An 18,570-nucleotide genomic window follows, 5' to 3' on the forward strand; every position below is an offset into this window, starting at 1 on the left:
TCCTTCCATTCTTCTCTCCTCTGATAACCTCTCAGTTGCTGTGATTGGTGTCCTGGGCCCTTGACCTCCCACACCAAATAGCCCGAGATTCTGTCTACCTTCAGCACTTGCCTCGGCACACCCTCCGCCCTGGAGGCTCGCACCTTCCACCCAACGAGGCTCCAGGGCGTGTAGCACTTTGCATACCTTGCACCTCATCTGTGGCTCACCCACGAGCATGGACACCCCTGCACCTACCCCCCACTGCCCTCTTCCCTGCTGCACTTGTAGACTCTGAATACTCACAAGGCATAGTAGGTCCATCCTTTTTTCCCTCCACTGTATTTAATGTGTTCAATTCCCATGTTCCCTCCCTGTTGCCCTGTGGGCGCTTTGAAACAGAATGTACTTACTGTATAAGCACCTAACAAGCGAACAAAAAAATAAATAAAATTGTGCATTAACCAGGTCCAACACATACATTAGTCTTCCGCATATAAAAATATGCATTTGTTGACATTGCCTACTTTTATCCATAGTTGGGAGTGGGTCACTAAATACTGCAAGTCATTAGTGAAAAGTGGTATTGCGAAGGATACAAGCAATGCCTTACTAAAGTGGGCGTTTCTTAATGGGACCTATGAAGAAGTCCATTTGTCAACATAGGTCTTAAGCCAAAAAGCCTAAAAGTGCAGTGGTGTATGATATGACATGCATTACTCACCGTAATAGTATTTCTGATGATCGTATCTGCTTAGATTCACATGCTGTGCATATGGTCCGACATCCAGTGGTAACTGCAGAGTATTGCATCTTGTCTTTCGAGGATCGAAAGGGGACGTTTGCATAGGCGTGTCTGTAACACTATCCCTATAGTGACGTGTAGTGTACCCAAAATCCCTCATGCGTCAAGGTCCCTCCGATTGTATTTTGTTCTGCCATGAGGGAGCCCAATGACTATCGTGAGCGAGTACATAAAAGAGAGAAAGTAGTAAGATGTCTATGTTCCTTCCACCCGAGCGGGGAAGAAGGGTGGGCGCATGTGAATCCAAGCATATACAATCATCAGAAATGCTATTATGGTAAGCAATGCATGTCTTCTGATGCTTGTTAATCTGCTTAAAATCACATGCTGAGCATAGACTAGCGTGAAGTACCATGAGTAGGAGGTGGGTTGTGAGAAGGAACAGTAGTGAAAACACGTCTTAATACTGCTTGTCCCACCTGGGAATCAGACCTAGAATTAGTGTCTAGGCAATAGTGTTTTGTAAAGGTGTGTAAAGAACTCCAGGTTGCCACCTTGCACATGGACTCTAGGGGAACATTTGCAATGAATGCTATGGAAGCCCCAGTGCCGCGAGTAGAATATGCTCTAGGCTTGAAAGGCAGTGCTCTCTTAGCAAGAGTGTAACAGTGTGATGCATTTGACTATCCACCTCAAGATTGTTGATTTAGAGACGTGATCCCCTTCTCTACCAGCTGCCACTGAAACGAAAAATTGGTTTGTCTTGCTCAGTGGTTTAGCTCTTTACAGGTAAAACATGACTGCCTTGTGCACATCTAATGTGAGTAGGCTTCTTTCGGCCAGGTTAGTGGGGTTCTGGAAGAAAGTAGGCAGTTTTATTGATTGGTTCACATGGAACTTAGAAATAAATTTGGGCAGAAATCGAGGGAGAGTGCGCAGAACCACCTTATCTCTGAACTGTAACAAAACTGTCTAGAACTGAAAGGGCCTGTAGTTCACTAACCCTTCTTATGGAAGGGATAGCCACTAGGAAGGCTGTTTTATAGGTAAGGTCTTTGAGACTTGCTTTATGCATAGGTTCAAAGGGAGACCCCATGAGTCTAGTCAAAACCACATTTGGGTCCCATCCCGGAGCTGGGTTCGAAATGGGGGGGGATGAATCTCTTAATCCCTTCCATGAAAGCCTTGATAACTGGTATTTTCCACCACAACACCCTTTGTTGTGACGTAGTGTAGGCTGAAAGAGCAGCTAAGTGTACCATCAGGGAATTAAAAACCAGGCCCAAGTGTAGTAAGTGAGTGAGGTACAATAGAATGCGAGTAGGAGAGAAGTCAATGGGATTTACGCCCTTGGTATTACACCAGATAAAGCCTTTCCACAATTTACTGGAATAGCAATATCGGGTGTTGGGTTTCCTTGCTTCCCTGAGTATGTCCATGCATCTCTGAGGAAGTTGAGGGTGTCCAAACTATGACCTCAGGAGCCAGGCTGCTAAATTCAGAGTTTGTGGGCATGGGTGAAGTGTTTCTCCCCTGTCTTCAGATAACATGTTGTATGGGCAGGGCAGTTTCATAGGAGGAGCGAGGAACATCTCCATCAGATGGTGACTGGTTCCCGGTGCATCTTGTGCACAATCTTGTTGAGCAGGGGAGTCGGGTGGAGGGCGAGCGAGCGTAAACACATTTTCCTGACCATGCTATCCAGAGACCATTCACCTTGGGTACCTGGAGGCGTAATCTTGGTCTTGGCATTGAGCGTTCTCCAGGTTTGCGAACAAATCGATCTCTGGAAAGTCGTAATCTAGGCGTAATCTCCAATGGCTGTCCATCAAGAGCAGAATTTCTAGTAAAGTACTATGACTCACACATAAATGTCTGGCTAACATAGCGCCTAAATACCTGATGTGCAAAATCTTTAAGAACACCTCTGCCCGTCCCACTAGAGCAACCCTCCAGAACCGTCTACTAATCCCTAGATTCAACCTTCATGTAAATGCCCTGATTGATTGTTATTTATTCTGTGTTCACCTAACCTATGCACCTAGATACCTTTGGGTTTGGTGCGCTTTATAAATGAATAAACTAAACCAATCGGGTTTGCTTTGCAGAACTGTTTTTAAAATTTCAGTCCAGTTTCAGTCACGCCAATCCCTCTCGTTATTACAAATTCGTATGTTTTCCCAGTTTATAATTAAGGTGCAAGAAACCTATGCAACAGTGCCTTCCGATCCCTAAACATACATATGCCTCTAAATGCTTGCCTTAACAGTTCAATGACCGCCAGTGATGGAGCACAATTGATTTTGAAATAATCTACTATGGATTCCCACACTTTGACCATTGACCTCACAGGAGGAGCTCCTGGGCAGTGGTCGCTTTGCCACTCATTAATCCAAGTTTAATAACATGAGAACTGTTCAGCCTGTTCTGTTATAGGATACATTTGTCATTAACGGGCATGAACAAAGAACACACAACTCATTGAGGTGGTCACATTTTAATGAGTGCACAGTAGGTTTCATTGTCAGAATCCCAACATACGTATGTAAAAAATACTTTTCTTCAGGTGTCAAAGTATTCTCCACACTCAACATAACCTATCATTCTGTATTTAAGAAACTGCATAATCCAACAGTTCCAAAACTTCAAACAAAGGCAGCCAGTGATCTCAAGACAAACATTTTGTTGATTTTGTCCGTAATGTATTAAAGAAACAATAAAACAGGTTAAAATCCATGCAAAATAGCATCCTAAACTTAAAAAGGTGGGTTCAATTGAAGAAAGGCAACAGTGTGTGGAGCGAGGCAAGAGGGACAAATAAATATTTGTTTACAGGACAAACAAAAGTATTTACCAGATGACATTTTTGTTAACATTTCTGTGAATTTAAGCTTAAACAAAATCACACCTCACACATCTTTCACAGCTATAGCTGGTAATGTTCTGCTTTCAAACAGACAAAACCTCACTAGTCTTAAAAAGAATGTACCACATTTTAGCAGAATCGAAAAAGACACTCAAACATACACATTTAACCCAGAAGGCAATAGGATAAGTCAATCAATTCCCTTGCATACATTTGAATGTTTCACTTGAAAAAAGAAATGCTGAAACACTATGGATAAAGACTAATTCCGAGTTATGCACGTAATTGAAAACATATCAACGCACCTGCGAACGGCTCATACAGAAATCAATTAATTACCAGCGTGTGTGCATTCATAACACCAAACTTATAAGGATGCCAAAATGTGGCAGATTCAGTACAAAGAAAATGTTTCAAACTTTTGAGTGTTCTATTCCTAACTTTTTAACTAGAGAAAGGTTTTAATTCACATAACCATCTTGTAATGGTCCTGGCGCTTATATAAATCAGCAGGTGATCAGCTTTCACACAAACCACAGGTTCCAAAGCCCGTTTGAATTTCTTTACAACTGTTTAAACACTGATTACTTCTTACAATCATAGCGCTGTAATCATAGCATCCAAAAACAGTTCTGGACGTCAAGTTACAGATGAAAACACAGTTTAAGATGCCCATCATAAATAAGATGCTTTGAGAAACAAGAAGGCAGTGAGTAACATTTTTTAAAACATGAACATTCTGTGCAGTATGAACGTTGTGACAAAATATTTCATGTTACAGTAACTCCAGTTTTTACCGGACAGTAAAGGTCTTATTTTTTAAAAACAAACTCTCCACCCATCTCTGAACACTAATTGGGCTCATGGGTCCTTTCTTCAAACAAACTTCAAAATTCAAATACATCTAGACTGCGGCATGGTTCACACAAAATGTTTCTAGAAATGGAATGGAGATGTAAATCAAGGTGCCTGAAATGAGTGGAGAATGTTCTCCCTCTGGCAAAACTGCATTATTCAGTTCTGAACAAACTGCGCTTCAGTCCTGTTTTGGAGCCTTTAATGCCTGCAGCCTCTCCAGCAAGGGAGGGTGTGAATAATTCCACATGGAATACATCCAGTCTGAAACAGGGAATCCCAAATTATCTTTGTTCAGTTTGATAAGAGCAGAATACAAGTCTTTGGCTTTCCCAAGGTTTTTGGCAAATGCGTCTGCCTGGAACTCAAATCTCCGGCTCAAAACCGTCAAACAGAAGGAGAGAACCTACGAAGAACAAAGATGAAAATAAGCTTCAAGAAACATTTTCAAATAAGACCAAATCAAACTGAGGAGCACCAGGAACAATTAGTAAACTATGGACATAAATTAATACATATTTGTAGTTCTAGTTTTCCATCTGGGGTGTCTATTATATTCATAAACACTTCTCACCATCCTTATCCAGGATCTCAGCATTTGATTTGCTGATGGAACCTTAACTGATGGAATGTTACGAAACGTTACACAGCAAAATTCAACAGAATTGGCAAAGCCAACAGTTTTGGTTTTGTATAGGCGCTGGACAGAAACACCACCATAACTCTATAACTCACCCTGCCATACAGAAACAGAAGAACAAGTTACTTACCCCTAGTAACATTCTTTCGACTGGATGTTCCTCATCTTTGTTATTCGTAAATCGTTAGCTTTGCTGCTTTTGAAAAGAAAAAATCCACACCAGAGGGCGCTGTGCTTGATGTCATGGCGTCAATGTCCCTAGAGGGCTGCCGTAGAGTGTCAACGTCATCAGGAGTACAAAGAGCTTGAGCCGCACCAGTTGGCTTCAATTCTGTTTTTTCGTTCCCATCAATAAAGGAATTGACCAGGTGTACCCCAAGACCGCAAGCTCTCAGGAAGCGCAGAGTGTAAAGCACGTAAATTGTACGGCGCAGTAGGCTGGGAGGGGCGATAAGGAATACGTGGGAGGAACATCCAGTCGAAAGAACATTACCAGGGGTAACTTGTTCTTTGAATGGATTGTGTCCTCCCACGTATTCCTCATCTTTGATAGACTCCCAAAGTAGTGATAATTTGGAGGCGCGAGCACTAATTAATTTAGTCATGGAACGCATGAAGAACGGCCTTTGCAAAAAGACCTCCTTGAGATGAAGTTGAGTCTAAACAGTAATGCTTTACTAATGATGTGTGCATAGACAACCAGGTGGCCGCTGCACAGATGATATGTACCGGGACACCTCTTTGGAGAGCCGCAGAAGTTGCCATGCCCCTAGTGGAATGAGCTCTTAGCCCATCTGGAGGTTCTTTACCTGTCAGTCTAACATTCGCCAATTGTTAAAATTATCCATCTGGATATAGTCAGTTTGGTTACTTCTAGGCCCAATTTGTGGGCAGCATACCCAATGAAGAGTTGATCATCTTGTCGAAATTTGGCAAGCCTTGAAATATAAAAGCTTTGAGCCCTTTTTGGGTCTAGCCTGTGAAGCCTTTCTTCCTCCTTACCTACATGAAGGGGGAGGATAAAAAAGGTTGTTCGTGTTATCTTCTGTGACAAATAAAAGTCGGAGACTACCTTAGGCAGGAATGATGGTTGGACTCCGAGGATGACTTCATCCTTAAGGAAGGCAGTGTGCAGAGGCTTACAAGAAAGCCTGTAACTCACTTACTGTGCGGGCTGTTACAGCCACTAGTAGGACTGTCTTTCATGTAAGAAGCGTTAGAGGACATGAATGTAATGGCTCGAAAGGCATGCATGTGAGAAATTTGAATCCCAAACACGCACATGAAATGGGACTGGAGGTTACGTTAGTGAGACCCTTTAGAAATTGAATGATCATGGGTATCTTGGCTAAATGCAACAGGAAAGAAAGCACCATAAGTGTGCCACATATAAATGGATCCACATTCTTATCCTTGCACCAATTACTGAACTTATTCCAACGACCATCGGTACAAGGATTTGGTTGCTGGCCTTCTGCCCGAAAGCAAAATCTCCATTACATCATCCGGGAGGTCACAATCCTTATATCTCAGCCTCTCAGAAACCATGCGTGAAGGCCGAGTGTCTTTCTTTACCTCTGGATTGAGAACCCAACCTTCCTCTTGCGAGAGAAGATCATTTCTTTGTGGAAGACCTGTTGGAGGGCAGATGGACATGTCCAGACGGTCCGGGTACCACGTCCTGGTCCAATTCGGAGCAATTAGGATAATTGATTTCCCAAATTTTCTCAACCTCCTGATCATGTGAGGAATGACAGGGACTGGAGGAAACACGTACAGAAGCGGAAATTCCCAGTCCACTACAAACACGTCCCCTAGCGCTCCTCTTGGAGGAAATTCCCTTCAGCAATACTGTTCGCACTTCCAATTGACTACAGTCGCGAACAGATCCACTTGAGGGGTACCCGAAAGGGTGAAGATCTCTTGAAGGACTTCCTGAGCTAATTCCCCACTTGTGGGAGGCTGTGGTCTGCCTGCTCAGAGTCCGCCGCCGTGTTCTGCTCTCCAGCTAGGTGAACTGCCGACAGAGATTCCTTCTTGTATTGCCCAGAACCAGAGCTGCATTGCCTCTCTGCACAGTGGTAGTGACCGTACACCACCTCTCTTGTTGTGGCAGTACATGGCCACTGTGTTGTCCGTCATTATCCGGACATTCTTTCCTCGTACAGAGGGCAGAAAGACCTTCAGCGCTAGTCTGATTGCCCTCAGCGCCAAAAGGTTGATGTGTAGTTTGGACTCCAATGGAGACCAACGACTGCTGATAGTCGGTTGTTGTGGGCTCCCCACCTAGTGAGTGAGGCATCCGTCACTACCGTTATCTCCGGCCATGGTTGCTAAAAAGATTCTCCCTTGAGTATGTCGTCTTCGCAAGCCCACCAAAGAAGGTCCTGAGCAGCTCCGCTCGGGACTTGCAGTTGGTCTCACATATTCCCTGAGAATTGGGACCACTGAGTTATGAGAGCTCTTTGAAGGGATCTCATTCTCAATCGGGCCTCTGGCACAAGAAAAATGCAGGATGCCATGAGGCCGAGCAACCTCAGGAAATCGAAAGCCGGAAGATGCTGGGCATTCTGGAACTTTGTTACCATCTGCAGAACGTGTTGAGCTCTCACCTCGGGAGGCAAGGCTTTCCCAGAGAAAGTATCCAGTACCGCTTTGATGAATTGGAGTCTTTGGAATGGTATCATATGGGACTTCTTGTAATTGAGGGAGAAGCCCAGTTTGTGTAGGGAGTGGCAGGTGATTCTGAGAGGCTTCCTGGGCCTGTTTGGGTGAACAAGCCCTGATCAACCAATCGTCCAGTTAGGGGTAGACGTTAATCCCCCCCACCTCTCCTGAGACTCGCTGCCACTACTGCCATCAGTTTGGTGAAAACCCTTGGGTGGGGGTCAGCCTGAATGGTGGAACTCGAAACTGATAATGAGAACCGCCAACCGTGAACCTCAGGTACTTTCTGTGCTTGAGATGGATTGGCACATGAAAGTAAGCATCCTGAAGGTCCAATGATCCCAACCAGTCTTGAAGTTGGAGAGCTTGAAGGATCTGAGAAAGGGTTATCTTGAACTTGTCCTTCCTGAGGAACTTGTTCAAGTTTCTTAAGTCCAAGATGGGTCTCAAACCTCCATCCTTCTTGGGAATGAGAAAGTAGGGGGGAATACCAACCCTTGTTCCTCTCCGCTACAGGTACCTGTTCTATTGCACCTTTCTCTAGCAGGGTTAAAATCTCCTGCATAAGGAGCGGATCCAAAATTTTGACAGAGTTGTATCCTGATGGATGATCCTGAGGCCTTTTTTGAAAAAGGAAGGCAGTAACCCTGGGCTACTATTTCCAGTGCCCAAACATCTGAAGTAATGCCCCGCCATTCGTTCAGATGCTGAAAGATTCTGCCTCCCACTGGGGTCTTGTGGGTCAAGGTCTCAGAGTGGCTTAGAGGCAGATGCGGCAGCAGCTGAGAGTAAAGATGCCGCTGCTGGGGCTGATTAGCACGCCTTCCTCCTCCACCACGAGGGAATCTTTGTTGTCCCCTTTGCCAGCCTGTCCTCTTCCCTTTCCAAATGAGGAATAGATTAACGAAAAGGACGACCCTCCAAGAAGATGAACCTGAATAGGATTGTTGTGGAGGTTGACGTATGGAGGCCCTACATGATTTAACTGCTGCTTTGGAGGTCTGCAGCTTCTCCAGACTCATCCACCTAGCTGCCAAACAACCTCAAGCCGTCAAAGGGCATATTACGTAGCCTGGCCTGCACATCCGCTGCAAAGCCCGACTTTCTCAACCACGCAAACCTGCGCAGTATGGTGCAAGAAGTCATGGACCTGCTGATGCGGTCAGCAGTATCCAGTCCTGACTGGAAACACTCTCCCATTGCCTCCTTTCCATCCTTCACTATAGCCAGGAAGCGGTCTCTTTCCTCGCCTATCGGAATGTGCTCAGCCGCCATGCTAACAGTCCCACAGGGTGTAAGCAAATCTTGAAAGTGTACAAGTAACATTAGCAGACTTCAAGGCCATAATGCCCGATGTGAAGATCTTAAGAGCCCAGGCATCAACCCACTTGTCTCTATCCGGGAGAATAGAGGGATAAGAAGACTGCCTGTACAACCAAGCTTTCTGGTGTAGGGTGCTTGGGCAAGTAGTCCGATCAATACTAGAAGGCCTGTATTTTCTTGCAAGATTACAGTTTACAGCAGGTCCAGATTCTGGAGGTTCCCAGTTTGCCATGACCTTTCTCTGAAGGGCTGAATGAAAAAGGTAATATTGGCTCCTTCTGAGGGCCTTGATTTAGGATATCAGTCATATCATCCTGCTCATAGGTGGGAGAATTCCTGCTCCAGCCCATGTACTCAATGACCCTATTCATGAGGTTCCTGTATGCAGAACCCCTATGCTCAGCTGGATCAGTCTTGCCAAATTCCAGCTCTGGCAAAGTGTCTATACCACTAGCAGATTGGAGGCAATCAAAGATCAGTTATCCTGGATTCCTGATCAATAAGCTCCTCAGGAGCATTTTGCGTGCCACAATGCAAACCAAAAGAGAGGAGAATCCTCTTCAGAGGCTTGATCTTCCCCATAAATTGAGGCCATAGACTTGAAAGTCTTTCTTCGGTGTAGGTCTATAAACCTTCTCCGGAAAGGGCAGAGGCCTCGAAATAGTCAAAGTAACCGTCGAAGACGTCGACGCTGGTTTCGACGATGGCGTCGAAGAAGCCTTCGACAATGGCACAGTTTTGCTTGCCGTTGCCTTCGATTTATGCAGCAACAGGATTGACTTCGATGGGAGTTGACAAATTCGTCGAATGTGTCGACGATTTGCTCTTCTTCAGAGGTATCAGAGAAGGACAATGTTCTCGAGACGATGCCCTCGACGATTTCTCTTCGGACCGAGAGCGACTCGCCGGTTTGAAACACGGCTTTGCGATGGTAGTCTTTGACCTCCCCAAGTCCTCCAAAGCAGCGACCGGGGCATGGGCTTTGCGCGATTCCTTCAAGGGGTTTGAGGCTGCATTCTCGAATATATGCAACATTTCATTCTTAAAAGCATCTAATTTTCTGGGGGAATCAGATATGGTTGGGCACCCGATAACCTTGGTAGAGGAATCAGAAGAAGAGGGAGACCTATGGCGTCCCTTCTTTGCCTTTTTCGACAAAGACGACGAAGATTGTCTCGACAGACTCCTCGACCGAGACTTTGACTTTTTATGCCAGGACGAGGCCATTGACTTCCCGGACTTTTTATCCGAAGAGGACTTCGAAGCCGCCCTCCAAACCGCCACTTTACCTCGGCGCTCCCCGAGAGCTTTCCTTGTCATGGCCTGACAGGACCTGCAGTCATCGGTTCGGTGTTCGGAACCCAGGCAGACACGATGGGGGGCGGAAATAGACATCTTTGCCCCGCAGTAATGGCATTTTTAAAAACCAGACCTTGGGTTGGAAGATGAAGACATTTTCTTGACGAAAACTGAAGTGCGTCGTTCAACATTCGAAGCAAAGCTTTCGGAAAAAAGGTATTGAAGCCAACAGGCGCGGCTCAAGCTATTTGTACTGCTGATAACATTGACACTCAACGGCAGTCGGAGGGACATAGATGCCACGACATTGAGCACAGCGCCCTCTGGTGTGGATTTATTTTTTACGAAGCAGCAAAGCTAACGATATACAAATATCTAAAAAATTGAGGAATACGTGGGAGGACACAATCCATTCAAATGACAATGCATTACTTACCGTAAAAGCATTTCTGATGGTTGTATCTGCTTCGAATCACATGCTGAGCATAGTCCGACATCCAGTGGTCACTGCGGAGTATTGCATTTTGTTTTTCGTAGTCGAAAAGGGGACGTCGACAAGGTGTGTCTGTAACACTATACATATAGTGACGTGCGTTGTACCCACAATCCCTCACGCGTCGAGGTCCCTCTGTTTGTATTTTTTCTGCCCTGAGGGAGCCTTCTATACGCGAGTACAGAAAAGAGAGAGAGAAGTAGAAAGGTGTCTATGTTCCTTCCATCCGAGTGGGGAGGAAGGGTGGGCGCATGTGAATCTAAGCAGATACAACCATCAGAAATGCTTTTACGGTAAGTAATGCATTGTCTTCTGATGTTTGTTAATCTGTTTAGAATCACATGCTGTGCATAGACTAGCGAGCAGTACCCGGAGTTGGCAGTGGGATATGAGAAGGAACAGTAGAGAAAAGATGTCTTAATACTGCCTGTCCCACCTGGGAGTCAGATCTATAGTGTGCATCTAGACAGTAGTGTTTTCTAAAGGTGTGCACAGAACTCCAGGTTGCCGTTTTGCAGATGGACTCAAGGGGAACATTTGCAATGAATGCTATGGATGCCCCAGTGCCTCGAGTAGAATCTGCTCTTGCTTGAAGGGTAGTTCTCTCTTAGCAAGAGTGTAACAGAGAGTGATGCATTGAACAATCCATCTAGATATAGTGGATTTTGAAACTGCATCTCCTTCTCCTCCTGCTGCCACCGAGACAAAGAACTGATTAGTCTTTCTCAGTGGTCTGGTTCTTTCCATGTAGAACATGACAGCTCTGCGCACATCAAGTGTATGCAGACTTTTTTCTCCCGAATTGGAAGGGTTTTGAAAGAACGTTGGTAGTTCTATTGACTGGTTTACATGGAATTTTGAGATGAATTTCGGTGCAAACCTTGGGTGCGTGCGTAGAACCACTTTATCTTTGTGACAAAGGGGTCTAAAACAGAAAGAGCCTGTAGTTCACTTACTCTCCTAATGGAGGTGATAGCTATTAGGAAAGTGGTCTTAAGAGTGAGGTCTTTAAGAGTTGCTTTGTGCATGGGTTGAAAGGGTGAGCCCATGAGTTTGGTAAGTACCACATTCAGGTCCCGGCCGGGAGCTGGGTTTGCTATCTGAGGGTGTATTCTCTTTACTCCCTCCATGAAGGCTTTGATAACTGGGACTTTCCACCACGACACTTTAAGCTGAGAAGTGATGTATGCAGAAAGTGCCGCTAGGTGGACTTTATGGAATTGAACACTAGACCTGAGTCCAGTAAATGGGTCAGGTATAGGACAATGTGCGTGGGGGAGCAGTCAACTGGGTCGATGCTTCTTCCTCTACACCAGATGACAAATCTCTTCCATTTGCTAGAATAACAGTGACGAGTGTTAGGCTTTCTAGCCTCCATGAGGATGTCCATGCATCTCTGCAGGAGTTGTAAGTGTCCAAATTCTAAGATCTCAGGAGCCAGGCCGCTAAATTCATGGTCTGAGGGCATGGATGCAGTGTCCTGCCCTTCTCCTGTGACAGCATGTTGTGCGGGCAGGGAAGTTTCACTGGGGGAGATCGAGACATCTCCATCAAGTGAGCGAACCATGGCTGCCGGGCCCACATAGGGGCCACTAGTATCATGGTAACTTGTTCCTGGTGCATCTTGTGCACAATCTTGTTGAGAAGGGGAGTCGGGGGAAAGGCGTAAGCAAATTTCCCTGACCATGGAATCGATAGACCGTTCCCCTTGGATTGGTTCTGGGGGTACCTGGAGGCGTAATCTTGGCATTGTGAGTTCTCCAGAGTTGCGAACAGGTCTATTTCTGGGAATCCCCATTGTGTGAAGACGTCGAAGACGATGTCTTCGTGCAACTGCCATTCGTACTCTGAGGGCAGAGCGAAGTCTCTGCTGAGTTTGTCTGCTAGCAGATTGAGTTCCCCTGGTACATGTTGCGACAGTAGGAACATGTGTTTGAGAGCCCACTTCCAGATATTCTGGGACAGCTTGGACAGTCCTGGAGAGTGGGTGCCCCCTTGCTTGTTGAGGTAGTACATGGCTGTGGTGCTGCACTGTCTTCCCTTGTAGGTGTTCCTGGAAGGCTTTTAGTGCCTTGAACACAGCCAGTAGCTCCAGTAGGTTTATGTGCTTGGATGCTACGCTCTGAGTCCACACTCCGTGAGCAGTCTGATGGGATAGATGAGCCCCCCATCCTGTGAGGGATGCGTCTGTGGTTAGAGTGGCTTCCACTGCGGGTGTGGCAAAGGGTTTCCCTCTTACCAGGTTTTCCTTTGTCCACCACCGTAGCGAGAGAACCAAGGCCTGCGAGACCACCACTAGATCGTCCCATTGTCCGCTGGCCTGACACCACTGGCTGTTGAACCACTCTTGCATTGGGCGCATGCGCAGGCACGCGTGAGGTACCAAATAAATACATGACGCCATCATTCCTAGCAAGCGCATCGCTTTGCGCACCGTCACCTCCCGACCTGCCACATATTGGGGGATCTGAAACAGCATGTTTTGGACCCTCTCGTTGGAGGGGAAGACGAGGCAGTTCGAATTAGAGCCCCTAGGAATTGTTTGACTTGGCTGCGGTCTAAGCTGGACTTCTTCTCGTTGATGGAGAAGCCCAGTTGGAACAAAAGGTCTACAGTCTTTTGGGTGTTTGAGAAGCATGTCTCGTAAGAATCCCCTGTTATGAACCAGTCGTCGAGGTAAGGGTATACTGGGATGGATAACCTGCACAGGTGGGCCGCTGCCACTGCCAGTATTTTCGTGAATACCCTTGGTGCAGATGCTATGCCGAAGGGTAGCACTCTGAACTGGTAGTGTTTGCCCTCTATCATGAACCTGAGGTATTTTCTGTGCGCTGGCAACATTAAAATATGAAAGTATGCATCTTTCATGTCCAGTGTTGTCATGTAATCTCCCTGTGATAGCAGTGGGATCACTTCCTGTAAGGTCACCATATGAAACTTTTGGGGTTTGACAAACTTGTTCGCTGGGCGCAGATCTAATACAGGGCGCATGGTTAGATCTTTTTTAGGTACAAGGAAGTACACTGAATAAATACCTTCTGTTACCTGAGATAGAGGCACGACCTCTATAGCTCCTTTTTCCAGTAGCTGGTCCATTTCTTGGAGAAGGATGGCGAGGTGTTCTGGTGTCATGCGTCGTCCCCTCGGGGGTCTGTATGTTGGGGAACTGTTGAACTCTATACAGTAGCCGTGGGCTACGGTGGACAGTACCCAGCGGTCTGATGTTATTCCCTCCCATGCTGGAAGAAAGGATGTTAACTGGCCCCCGACCGGCGATGCATGGGAGGGGACCCGAATCTTCGTGTCACTTGGTGTTGTTGGTGGCTTGGGAGCCTGTAGGGGTGGAACCCCGGCCTCTCCCCTTGCCACGGCTTTGAGATTTGGTCCAAGGTCTTTATGGTATCAAATTCTTTTTTTGCATTTTCCAGTGCGTCGTCCACTGCCTTTCCAAAGAGGATAGACTCTTCAATAGGCTTGTTAATGAGCGCTGCTTGCGTTTCCACCTTAAACCCGGAATTGCAAAGCCAGACGTGGCGCTTCAGCAGAATTCCCTGTACCAAAGAGCGGCCAGCTGTTTCCGCTGCATCGAGGGTATTCTTAACGATGCATTGGTTGACCAGAGACCCTTCATTAACTGTAGCCAGCAATCCAGTTTTTAGGGGTTCAGGGACTTCCTCGATGTCCTGCTTAAGCTTTCCCCATTGTGCATCAGCGTAGCTTGCCAGCAATGTGTTATTATTGGCAATTCTGGTTGAGAACGCTGCCGAGGTGGTAATTCTTTTGGCTAGGGCATAAAGCTTTTTCCCCTCTTTATCCGGGGGTGCCTCGCTGGTAGACAGTGGAACCCCAGCCCTTTTCCTAGTGTTAGTCACCACTAAGGAGTCCGGGATTGAGTGACCCTTAATATATAGTTGGTCTGATTGAGAGGGTGAAAACAATTTTTTGATTCTTGGATTAACCCCTCTTACTAGTGCAGGGGTGGCCAGTGAAGGGTTGATTCGTCTCTTAACAGAGCCGAGTATTGGAATTGTTTGGCTGGTGGGGTTTTTTTCTTTGATAATCCTTTCCACAAAGTCAGTGTCTGGGGTGACCTCCCCAGTTTCGACCTCAAAATGTGCTGCTGCCTTCCTCAGCAGCGCGTTAAAGGTGGGCTGATCGTCAACAGGCGAAGGGTTCCTAACTGGTGTGGTCTGAGGAGACCTGATGTCTATAATGTCTGGCTCTGTAGACCCTGATGGTGACAGCCAGGGATTTGGGTCACCCTCACCTGGGTCTTCCTTGTACCCTTCCTCACTTATGTTAGTGTCCTCATGGAAGCCTTCTCCCTCTTGTTGGTTTTCATCATTAATGAACTCCTCTCCTTCCTGGAAGTGAGTGTCCTCTTCGGTGAGGTCGTAAGAGTTCATATCCTCCTGAAAGGGGTTATAGAACAACTTTGGGTATTTAGCCCTTGGACTTTCTAGAAGTACCTCCCTAGGTCTTTTAGGTATCCTAGGTGTCCTATTTTCTGGAATGGCCACGAATCTGTCTAACTTGTCCATACAGGACTGGAACCTCTCTAAGGTCCACTGAGGTAGGCCAGAGCGGTCTGGGAGTGAAAAAGGAGTTTCTTCTCCTTGTATTCGCCTAGATCTGTCCCATAGCGTCGAAGATAAGGTGCCTTCGCCTTCTGAGAAGTGTTCTGGCAGGCTAGGGCTTTCCGTCGACCGTGGGAGCTGTCCCAGCCTACTTTTCGACGCCTTCGGCGTTTCTTTGGCCTTGTGCGCGGTTTTCGGCATGTCACTTGTCGTCCGTCTCTGGCCGTCCTTAGAAGATATACGCGCGAGGCTTTCGGCGATCATTCCGTCTGCCGAGGGATCGCTCGCTGTCGCGCTAGGTACCGTCGAGTCTTTACTGGCAACGTGCACACTCTTACGAGGCGCGTCGCCGCCTGAGGGTTTGGGGTTAGCGCCCTCATTTCCAGCGTGCCCGGTCGCCTGTCGCGGGGAGGGCTGGCGACCGTTACGGTCGGCGGAAGACGCCGGTGGGCCCGGCGCCTCCGTTGGCACTATGGCTGCCTTCGTCTTTGACGAATGCGTGCCGTGGGGTATGTGTTTATGAGATTTCTTGTGTGCGTCCTTGTCGCCAGGGTGTTCATCCCCATAAGCTGGGCGTGAGCCGGGCTTGTCGGGGCCGGGGACGGACGAAGAGGAGCGAGAACGCTCCCTCGAGAGGTCTACAACCTCCGTTACGGAGGCCGTGTAATCACTGTCCTCGGCACATTCGGCGGCGGCAGCGGGCGAGGAATCTGACCTAGACATGGCGTAGGCCGCCCACCTTTTTACCCTGCGGTCCTTTATCGTTTTGGGTTTAAGTAACTTACAGGCCGCACAGCCGTCCTCCTTGTGATCGAGAGGCAAGCAACAGTTGCACCGTTTCTGCTTGTCCTTCTAGGTATATTTGCCTTTGCAAAGTGGGCAAAACCTAAAGGGCGTCCTCTCCATAGCTGAGGGCAAGAAGTGTGATTACGACCTCGAAAGAGAGGGAGGGGAAAGAAAAGATCACACAACCCCTCTCCCTACTGTGTAAGGCCTGCAAGGCCAGGCCACGTGTTCGGCGACGCCGAAGGATCTCCTCCGCTCGTCTTTCCGTCCAAGATCTTGCTCGGCGGAGAAACAGCTTGCAGCTTCGTCGAGGGAGGGATCTATGTGTTAGATATTAATAATAATGAACGACCAAGGGTCGAAGAAATGATTTTGCAATGTCTCTCGAGGAGCTCCGCATAGAGGCGACCAATAACTGGGCGGAAAAAAACAATCTGAAGGACCTCGACGCGTGAGGGATTGTGGGTACAACGCACGTCACTATAGGGATAGTGTTACAGACACGTCTTGTCGACGTCCCCTTTTCGACTACGAAAAACAAAATGCAATACTCCGCAGTGACCACTGGATGTCTGACTATGCACAGCATGTGATTCTAAGCAGATTAACAAACATCAGAAGTATATTTACCTGGAAATTATGTTCTGCCTTCTAGGTTTATAAACAGTAGGGTTTAAAACTTTTGTCTGTAGATGTTCCTGTGGATCAAGAGTCATTGCTTGGTATACAAGGCTGCAAAGTAGTAGGCTCTAACCAGAGGTGCTTGTATAAAAAAAGAAAATAAAAAAAATTAAAAGCCTCACTGACGTACATGGCCGTGCTACAGGTGTAATTATCAACCCCTTTAACATAGCACTACAATTTAATGCAGTAAATCTGCTATGTGCCAATTCAAATGAAAAATGGCAATTTCAAAAGAAGACATACTGTCCATTAATGCATTTTTCTATGCTATATGTGATGTTAGGTATGATGGCCTGAGCAGTGTATTGAAGAGGCGCGTTAGAGGTGTGTTGCTAATGCATACCCATCAAGTGCACTGATCTTTCTGGACATCTAGATGCCTTTCAAGGCATCAACTACAAAATTCTCCTTACATTTCTTGTGGAAATTGGACTGTAGGTAACAATGGTGTGCTGGAAGAGGATGTTCCTCTCCAACTGGGCAGAGACAACCTTTTAAATCAACCTGCACATAAACAACTCTGGTGCCACCACAAAGGACTAGCTGGTCGCCAATGACCTTCAACGTCTCACCAGCTAGAATTTCCCAGACAATCCTCATATTGCCTACACACGTTCAGAAAGGAACAAGTTACTTACCTGTAACTGTTCTCCAGCATGGGTCTGGCATGGATTCACATGCTCATGAATATTCCCCGTCGTCAGGCTGGGAATCCTCGGTAAAGAAAAATCAGTATCAGTTTCGTTTCTGATCTGTCTTTCGTAGTAGTAACTAATCACTGATCTGTGCGTCATACTGACCACAGCCAATGACTGCCATCTCCCTAAGCCCCGCCTCTGGCAGCCATCTTCAGATTTGGTAGCACGTGAAGTGGCAGTAAGACCAAGTGAAGAGCCGCAGAGGGGTAGGCGGGAGGGTTTGCATGTGAATCCATGCCAGACCCATGCTGGAGAACAACAGTTACAGGTAAGTAACTTGTTCCTTCTCCAGCATGGGGCCTGGCATGGATTCACATGCTCATGAATAAAAGAATACATAGCAGTACACACATGCACAACCACAGGAGGTGGCAACAGGCTCAACATTAAGCAATACAACAACTCAACATTAAGCATCTCTTACCTTCTCACCAGGCTCACCTTAGGCGAACAGGTTGCGCAGCATTGCTTGGCCGACCCTGGACTCCTCCCTAGAATCCCGGTCGACGCAGTAGAATTTCGTGAAGGTGTGTGTCGACCTCCACGTAGCAGCCCTGCAGATGTCCAGCAGGGGCACACCAGATAGGAACGCCATGGTAGCTGCGATCAATCTGGTGGAATGGGCTCTCGGACGGCCGGGCAGCGGTCGGTTTGCCAACCGATGACAGTACATGATACAGCCGGAGAGCCATCTGGAAATGGAAGCCTTTGAGAGAGCCTTCCCCTGATTGACCGGTCCAAAGTTCAAAAAAAGTTGTGACGTCTTAAATCTTCGTACGGTCCACGTAGAACTTCAGCGCTCTAGCCACATCCAGCGAGTGCAAAGTCCTTTCAGCCGGCGACGAAGGCGACGGGAAGAAAACAGGCAACACCAAGGGTTTGTTGAGGTGGAAGTCCGACGGCACCTTGGGCATGAAGGAGGGGTGCGTCCTCAGCACTACCCTTGTGTCGTGAAAAG

The 18,570-nt window shown here is 47.0% G+C and overlaps 1 protein-coding gene across 1 annotated transcript in view; it reads right to left on the reverse strand.

The window, feature by feature from the left end:
* Positions 1-3,205: 3,205 nt before the first annotated feature.
* Positions 3,206-18,570, reverse strand: part of ZMPSTE24 (zinc metallopeptidase STE24) — a 413,896-nt gene continuing 398,531 nt past the window's right edge. Inside the window, exon 10 of the mRNA XM_069610066.1 lies at positions 3,206-4,851. Coding sequence (XP_069466167.1) covers positions 4,627-4,851 — 225 coding nt within the window. The 3' untranslated portion in view covers positions 3,206-4,626. The remainder of the gene's footprint in view (positions 4,852-18,570) is intronic.

This window comes from Ambystoma mexicanum, chromosome 8 (assembly GCF_040938575.1).
Source record: "Ambystoma mexicanum isolate Mex_15411 chromosome 8, UKY_AmexF1_1, whole genome shotgun sequence".
NCBI classification, from domain to species: domain Eukaryota; kingdom Metazoa; phylum Chordata; class Amphibia; order Caudata; family Ambystomatidae; genus Ambystoma; species Ambystoma mexicanum.